General features: G+C 54.6%; 1 protein-coding gene across 1 annotated transcript in view; it reads left to right on the plus strand.

Moving 5' to 3' along the window:
- The window catches only part of SLC28A1 (solute carrier family 28 member 1), a 43,797-nt gene extending 36,990 nt beyond the window's left edge, over nt 1–6,807 (plus strand). Inside the window, exons 8-14 of the mRNA XM_081831890.1 lie at nt 487–1,014; nt 1,150–1,347; nt 2,362–2,451; nt 4,746–4,827; nt 5,533–5,631; nt 5,773–5,884; nt 6,139–6,807. Coding sequence (XP_081688016.1) covers nt 487–1,014; nt 1,150–1,347; nt 2,362–2,451; nt 4,746–4,827; nt 5,533–5,631; nt 5,773–5,884; nt 6,139–6,211 — 1,182 coding nt within the window. The 3' untranslated portion in view covers nt 6,212–6,807. The remainder of the gene's footprint in view (nt 1–486; nt 1,015–1,149; nt 1,348–2,361; nt 2,452–4,745; nt 4,828–5,532; nt 5,632–5,772; nt 5,885–6,138) is intronic.
- Nucleotides 6,808–8,696: the final 1,889 nt, after the last annotated feature.

The following is an 8,696-nucleotide window of genomic DNA, read 5'->3' on the forward strand; positions in this document are numbered from 1 at the left end:
CGCGTGGCTTCGCGTGGCTTCGCGTGGCTTCGCGTGGCTTCGCGTGGCTTCGCGTGGCTTCGCGTGGCTTCGCGTGGCTTCGCGTCTTAATTTCCAGGCTCCGCCCAGAGGGAAAGGCCCGGCAGGTCACATGGGACAGCGGCCTGTTGCGCGTGTGCTGGGGAGGGTCCTGAGAAGGCCCCAGGCCACCTGTTCCTGGGGCCTTGCGCTCCCGCACCAGCGTGTCAGTCACACAGTGACTCAGCACCACCCCTGATCACCTCACCTGCCAACACCTCTTGCTCGTAGCCGAACAAGCACCATGTAACACTGGCTTTGGTGTTGAGGAGGCTCCAGCGAGCTTGGGGTACAGTGCGCAGGTCCAGAGCTGCACCCCCTGTAGAAACAGAGTGTGGGCCACATCTAGAATTTTAAGTTTTCTAATAGCTGTGGTTTTTACAAAGTCAAAAGAAACAGGTGATTTTATTAACAAATTTTTTAGTCTAGTATGTCCCAAATATTGTCATTTCAACATGTCATCAGTATAAAACATTATTAATGAGCTATTTCACGTTCTTTTGTTTTGGTCCCGAATCTCTGAATCTCAGCACCTCGGTGCTGGCCAGCTCCTCCCAAGTGCTCGGAAGCCACGTGTGGCCGGTGGCTCCCACACGTGGACACAGCACCGTGCCGGGCCTTATCCTGGCGCTCGGACCAGCCCCTTTCTCCCCCTGGGTCTCAGAAACAAAACAAGGACCCTCAGCGCCAAAATACTTTGTCCAAGCTTCCACTCTGAGCCTACAGGGTGCGGAGCCCCACTGTTTGTGGGGACAGGCCAATCATGGTGGTCCTTGGTCCCAAAACAGAGACGCCCAGAACCTCTTAGAAGCAGCCAGCAATGGGGCCTCTGTCTCCGTGAAGCTGGTGGGGAACATCGGAGCCAACCTGATTGCTTTCCTGGCGTTGCTGGCCTTCGTCAACGCGGCCCTCTCCTGGCTGGGAGCCACGGTGGGTGCCCAGGAGCTCAGCTTCCAGGTACCGTTGGGCTGCCCACTTGGCCCGCGAGGGGCGGCCCGGGGCCGGGGGCGGGGCGGCAGTGGGTGGACACTCAGCAGATCCGCGGCCAGCCCTGGTCCTGGTCCCAGCAGCTGCCCTTGCCTTGTGCCTCAGCTCATCTGCTCCTACGCCCTGCGGCCTGTGGCCTTCTTAATGGGGGTGGCCTGGGAGGACTGCCCGGTGGTGGCGGAGCTCCTGGGGACCAAGCTGTTCCTGAACGAGTTCGTGGCCTATCAGGAGCTCTCCCAGGACAAGAGGCACCGCCTTGCGGGAGCTGAGGAGTGGGTCGGCGCCAAGAAGCAGTGGATCTCCGTGAGTGTCCTGGTCCCCTCCCTGAGGCAGGGGTGTCATGCCGCTGCTCCCGGGCCCCCTGGCAGGTGCTGTCCCAGCTCCTGGACAGGCAGGGGACACACGGAGATGGAGCCCAGCCTCCCAATCCTACTGCCCTGAGCGACAAGATGGCCTCGGGTTTCACTCCCTCCTTCCCGAAGCCTCTTAGGAGGCTGAGCTGCAAGGAAAGAGCCTCTTTGGGGACACCTGCGATCTTGCCGTAGATGGGCCACCATCCTGTGTGGCTTTGGGACGGCCACAGAGCCTCGCCTCTCCTACTGGAAAGTAGTGTGATTCGTGCCACGGCTGCGCCCAGAGGGACACATGTGAGCGTCCAGTGAGCAGAGGGAGCGAGATAGGGAGGCCCCGCCATATTCACAGCCAGCACATTGGATTCGGTTCCCCCGATGGCTTTTTCTGTGAAAATCTATTACTAAAAACTCTAGAGGTGCCCGGAGTCCGCCTCTTGATTTCTGCTCGGGTGATGACCTCAGGGTCATGAGATAGAGCCCAGTGTTGGACTCCACTCTTGGCAGGGAGTCTGCTTGGGATGCTCTCTCCCTCTCCCTCTGCTCCTCCCCACCCCTGCATGAGCACAGGCTCTCTCTCATTCTCTCTCTCGTAAAAAAACAAAAACTCTAGGGGCACCTGGGTGGCTCAGTCGTTAAGCGTCTGCCTTCGGCTCAGGTCATGATCCCGGGGTCCTGGGATCGAGCCCCGCATCGGGCTCCCTGCTCGGCGGGAAGCCTGCTGCTCCCTCTCCCACTCCCCCTGCTTGTGTTCCTGCCCTTGCTATCTCTCTCTCTGTCAAAGAAATAAGTAAAAATTAAAAATAAAAAAAACCCCAAAACTCTAGAAGCTCTATAAAATGAATGTTTCTAAACAAATAAAAGCTCTGTGTAGCATCACTGAGAATAAAACCATTACCTGTCACCTCGCCATCCTAAAATTATAGCTAGTGTTGTTTTATGCATTTTCTCCTATTCTTTTTTCAAGGGAGAGTTTACCTGGTTGTCATCACAGCATCCATCCTGCAGTGGAGCCAGCTTTCCCCGCACCAGCTGTTATGACAGAAACATTTTTGATGTATGCATCCTGACATATTTAACCAATTCCTTGCTGTGGGGCCCCCCTGGATTCATTGCCTCGTTTGGCTATTTTACACAGTGCTGAAATGAACAGCTTTGTGCACAGAACCTTTCCCTCCTCTCGGATCATTTCCTCCGGAGCTTTCCCAGATGTGGGATGATGAATCACATGGCATGAATCCTCGTGCGGTTGCTCCCAGTGACTTTCCCAAAGGGTGGTAGCGACGGAAACGTCCCCCAGCTGGGCTGTGAAGGCTCTTTTCTACACACTAAAGCGGCACTGAGCAACCTCCTTAAAAAAAGTTGTGCTTACTGTAACAGGCAAAATAGCTCATTGTTTTAATTTGCATCTCTTGGGTTACTAGGCACTTTGAAGGGGAAATATTTTTTCTTCTTAAATTATGTTTTAAATTGTAAGGGAATGTAGCCTTCAGTTAAAAATAATAAATTGTGTGAGATCAAAAGCACAGATTTCCCTGTCCTTGTCCTCAGCCCCTGTCTGTCTCTCCTCTAGAGATAATGGATGGGATGCTCCTTTAGGATCTTTTTTTACTTTGTTCCTTTAGTAAGTATTGGTTGAGACCCCCAGGGTGCCAGGCACTCTGCGGGGCACCACAAATTAAAAGGGGAAGTAGACAGGCACGGTCCCTGATGTCATGGAATGTAGGCCTAGTGAAAAGCACAAGGAAGTGAAGGAATAAAAAGTAAACCACGATCTGAATGAAGTTCTACAAAGGAAACAAGAAGAGGAAACAGAAGGGTCTTCCTTGGCTGGGCTAGTCAGAAAATGCTCCCCGAGGTGTAGCATTTAGGCCAAGACCTGGAGGGAGGAGAAGGGGCCAGGTGAAGCTGGGAAGAGCATTCCAGACAAAGAAAAGACAGGTGCAAAGGCCCTGAGGTTGAACAGCACTTGTTTGGAGAAACGAAAGGAGAGAAGCACAGTTAGAGCAGATGGTAATTGTAGAAGAGACTGGCTGAGGAGTGGTAGAAAGTTCCTGAAGATTTGACATTTTACATTTTAAGATTCCTTGAGCTGCTGTAGAGAGAGGGTGATGGTAGGTGAGCAAGCCGGATGCAGGAGCCTTAATATTTTTCCATCCATTTGTGTAAACTCTTTATGTTATAAGGACATTACCCATTTTCTATTATATTTCATACATATATATTTCCTAGTCTTTTTTCTTCTTCATCTTGTATTTGGGGATTTTTCTTTTAACCGATTTTACACCAAATCTTTTCCTTTGTGATTTCTTCTATTATTTCTAAACTTAGAAAGTTATCTCCATTCCAGAAATCTGATAGGTATTAAATTCCTGAGACAATATGGTGAAATATTTAAAAGCTTGAGTTTTGCAGTCAGGGAGAACTGAATTCCAATTCTTACACGGCCACCTTCTGGCTGTGTGAACCAGTTCCTCAGTTACTCAACCTCTCTGAGCCTCCGTTTGCTCCTCTCCAAAATGAGAGTAATAATGCTACCTTGTAAGTATAATTATTATTTGCCTATATTTTCTGTTATTTGCTGTTTAAAATATCAGTATTTATCTGCTTCAATGCTCTAGAATTGATTTTTTTATATGGTGTGAGGTATGATCTAAGCCATTTTTTTTTTTTATTTCAAATTGTTCCATTTGGCTCTTAACACCTCTTTCTCGGAAATTAAACAACTGTATAATTGGGAAGGGAAGGGGAATTATTTTGCTTAAATACCTGGTACTTCCCCTACGGTGTGACCCTTACAACAGCCCTCAGGCAGGTGCTATTATTCCCTCCCTGCAGATGAAGACACTGAAATGTAAAGAGGCTATTGACTTGCTCAATCTGGTCATAGGTGGGGACACGTGTGGAGCCCCGCTGGCTGGGCTCCCAGTTCCTCACTGTCTTCAGGAGGCTGTCCTCAGTCCTCTTGCAGCCTGAGAGCCCCTGCAGGAAAACAAACTCCAGTCTCTAGTGTTGGGAAGGGCCATTCACCAAGTGCCCCCGGGGAACAGAGTTTAGGAAGGCCAACGCTAGAGGGCATAACAAGCCTGAATCAGACTGGGAAAGGGTGGCAATTAAGATAAGGGGACTGAAGGCCACAGGCAGGGGGCTGTTTCTCAGGTGGTGCGGCCTGAACTGACCTAGAGGCCATTGTGCAAGGCCTGGGGTGAGGGTGGGGTCAAGCACTGAGGGCTTCAAAGGTCAAAAACACACCGGAAGTGGACGCAACTAGGGCTGGGGAGCCAGGGTGGTATGGGGGTGCCCCGCCCCATGCAAGGGAAGCCCCTCCTCACTCATATTCTGTCTTTCCAGGTCAGAGCAGAAATCCTCACGACATTTGCCCTCTGTGGATTTGCCAACTTCAGTTCCATTGGGATCATGCTGGGAGGCCTGAGTGAGTCCTGGGGGCCTCCCCAGCACCCTGGGCGGTAGGGGGCCTGGCTCTGAAACAACTTCCTGGGATCCTTAGGCCTCAGTCCTCCCGTATGTCCAGGGCAGGGCCTGAGCAAGATGGCCGCGGAGGTTCCTCCCAGCCCTAGGACTTCTCTGCTGCGGGGCCGAGGGGGGGGGGCGGCCCAGGGGTTAGCACCCCGCTCAGGAGTCTGGGGAGGGAGGGAAGGTGCGTGCTGACCTGTCCCCTGAGGCCGGTCGGTTCCCATACCCATGGTGGACAGGTGGCCCTGGCGACGAAGGATGAGGGCCCTGCACGGTCCTGAGCCGCTCCTCACAGACCCCCTGCCTGGTGGTGTAACCATCCCATTTTACAGAGAAGGAAACTGAGTCTTGGAGAAGGGAAGTGATGGTCCCAGTCGCTCAGCTAGTTAGTGGCTGAGCCTGTGTTTGATCCCAGGTCTGCCTGATGGCAAACTCACCTTCTTTTCCTACATCCGCCTCTGAGGATGGCAGGTGTTGGGTGTTACCTGGGGGCCCAAGTCAGGCCAAGGAGGACTCCCGAACTCAGGGAGCGCGCAGGAGGACAACATCTGTCCCTCCATCTGTCCAGAAGGGGAAGGGGAGTAGGCAGAGGCATCCAGAGGTGCAGAGTACGGGCAGAAGGGCAGAGGGCCTCCTGGCGCTCAGCACCCCGGTCTCCTTGCAGCCTCCATGGCCCCCCAGCGGAAGAGCGACTTCTCCCAGATAGTGCTCCGGGCGCTCTGCACGGGGACCTGTGTGTCGCTGGTGAATGCCTGCGTGGCCGGTGAGTGCCGGCCTGGCAGAGTCCTGATTTTCTAGCCCCATCCAGGGCCGGACACCGGGGCTCTGGCCCCTCCGGAAGTTCCAGCAGGGGTGGGGAGTTGGGGGACGCAGACCCTGCCCACCAGCTGCCTTCCCTGCACAGGGATCCTCTATGTGCCCCGGGGGGCCGCGGTCGACTGCACGGCCCTCCTGAACTCAACCGTGGGCAGCAGCAGCTTCGAGGTATACCAGTGTTGCCGCTGGGCCTTCCAGAGGTGAGGCCCGGGCCGGCTGGGGGGCTCGGGGGCCCTGCAGTGACGGGGTGCAGAGGGCCCAAGTGCCTTGGGGGTGCCTCTGGTTCTGGGGCGAGGGGTAGAAATGTTACGGCCGTGGCCGATGTGGGGCTTGGAGACCAGACGGGGAGGAAGGGTGGGCCAGAGGCATGGAGCAGCTTTCCCAGGGTCGCACACCCCTCAGAGGCCAGCAGAGCCAGGCCCGGAGCCCAGACCTCAGCCTTTGCTTCTTTTAGCCCCAGCCCAGAGGCCAGCCGAGGGGCCCTGGACGTCTGCTGTCGATTTTACAACCACACGATCTGTGCGTAGCGGGGACAGCATGTCTTCGGCCTCCTGGGGGCCGCTCGTCCCCATGAAGTGGCTGTCCTCACCCTTCTCTCTCTCACCCTTCCCTCCTGGGGGGGAAGCCACGGGGCTGAGACTCACCTCGGTCACGCGGTTGGGGAGGAGTTGATGGGGCGAGCGGGCAGAGAGTGGGTGGTGTGGAAGTGAGGGATGCCCCCCAATCCTCGACCCCTTCCTGTTCCCTCCCGAAATGTGAATTCTCAGGGTCACCTCTGCCTCCTTTTCTCTCCCCTCCGCATCCAAACAGCACTCTGGTCCTCTTTGTCTCCCCACCGTGGGTCTCTCACGTGCACCCTTCCCTTCAGTTATGGGGTCCCTCACGCTGGGCTTTGCAGCCGCCTCCCTCCCTCCCTCCTCCTCCTCTGGCACTGGAATCTTGCCGTGGCTTACCTGGGCCAGACCCTTCCTCTACTTTCAGAGGCTCCCCTGCAGCCTTTGCCCATAGCGTTCCCAAACTGGTGTCCTGTGGAACACTGTCCCACGAGGTGTTCAGAAGGTTCCGTGATCCACCAGGCTTGGAAAATACCGGGCTAAATAAAGTTACACGGGTTTTGCTTTTGGGTTTGTTTTTGTTTTACTATGGACTTGCCAAATCTTGATCCAGATATGACAGGAGACATTCTCCAAATTTTTTCGACCATAAGAACCTTTGGGATGGGAGCATCTCTTAGTTGAGGACCCCACGGAACACAATTCAGGAAATAGTGGTTAATGTTCTAAACTGCTTTACATAATTGTAACACGACTGTTTACATAGCACTGTCTGCCAGGCACTGTTCTGGGTGCTTCATACATTCTAACTCTCAACCCTGACAACAACCTTATGAAGTCAGGTTCTATTATTATCCCTGGTTGAGGAATCAGAGGCCCAGAGAAGTTAAGTAACTTGCACAAAGCAACACAGCTAGGAAGAGGAAGAGGTGAGATTTGAACCCAGGCCGTCTTAGCCTCACAAGCGGCGTTGAATCTCTCAGCTAGGCTGCCGGCATCAAAGGAACTCGGTTGGGTGACTTGCCCTGACCTCCCCCCCTCGGCATTTCTCCCCAGCCCACGCTTGCTGCTCCAGGGGTCCAGGCTTCTGAGGTGTTTTACGTGCCTCTGCGCCTTCGTTCCTGGCATCTCCGTCACCCAGCAGGCCCTGTCCCTCTCTCTCTTGCCTGTGCTCCTCCTGCCAACTTCCCACTCCCCAGCGGCTTTGGCGGAGTGACCTGCGATGCACCTGTGCCTGGGGCCGCCGGGCCGCTGCTCCATCACTCACCTGTGTCACCTCCGGCTTCCCAGTTGTAGCCCGCCCTGGGCCAAGGCAGAGAGAGGACGTGCTCTCAGCTCAGCACTGCTCTGATGGCGGGGCGGGCACAGGAGGGAGGGCTCGGACCCTCCCTCCACCCCCATGCTCCGTCCTCCTCACTGGGCACCTGCAGACGTCGGGAGCCCTTTGAGGGGAGGCCTGCAGACATCTGCTGGTGCCGGAAGCCCGTGCTTAACTGCATCCCAGGCGCAGCTCTAAGTCAAGATTGGCACAGACCCCTCCACTTGCCCCTTCCACAGCCGTGACAGACATTGCTAATCGATCACAGCACTCCCCACACTGAATCCAGAAGGGCCTCCAGAATCCCCATCAGTGTGGTGCTGGAGGACCCCACTGCCAAGGGATTCAGGCTGCCTTTTCGGGGGAGAACTATTTGCTGCCCCTGTGCTAAGAAATAGACACTAAGAACCCAAACTGCCATTGATTTTATGTCCCTGGCCTGGGAAGGGCTGGGGTTTTTGGAAAAGACTCTAGAAATGAAGGGCGTTGAAGCAGAGAGGGATCTTTGCAAGGAATGAGGCCCGTGCCCGTGATCTGTCCGCTCCAGGATTATGCACTGCTCGTTGATTCAGTCAAGGAATATCCATGGAGCACCTGTTTTATTAGCTCGGGCTGCCATCACAAAATACCACAGCCTGGGTGGCTTGAGCAACAGAAATCAATTCTGTCATAGTTTTGGAGGCTGGAAGCTCAAGATCAGGGCGCCGGCACGATCAGTCTCTAGTGATGTCTCTCTTGCTAGCATGCAGATGGCCTCACACTGCAGAGAGAGAGGGAGACAGCAAGCTCTCCGGTGTTTCTTCTTGCAAGGGCACTAATCCCACTACGGGAACCCTCCTGACCTCATGTGACCCTGCTTACACCCGGAGGCCCCATCTCCAAATACCATCGCCTTGGAGGTGAGGGCTTCAACATAAATTGGGGGGGAGGGTGCAGTTCAGTCTGAAACACCTACTATGTGCCAGGTTCTGAGCTAGACAGGGGAACAGCAGTGAACCAAACTCTGATGAGCTAAAGCATTGGCATCTGGCTTCGAGAAGAGGGTTGGCTGGGAAGGGAAGTCCCTCCCGAGACAGGGCGTGGCTCCCAGGCAGATGACCTTGATAGGAGGGAAGGGCAAAGGATCTTTAGCAGGCTTCT

Source organism: Leptonychotes weddellii, chromosome 9, assembly GCF_054177405.1.
Source record: "Leptonychotes weddellii isolate Sample4059 chromosome 9, ASM5417740v2, whole genome shotgun sequence".
NCBI classification, from domain to species: Eukaryota; Metazoa; Chordata; class Mammalia; order Carnivora; family Phocidae; genus Leptonychotes; species Leptonychotes weddellii.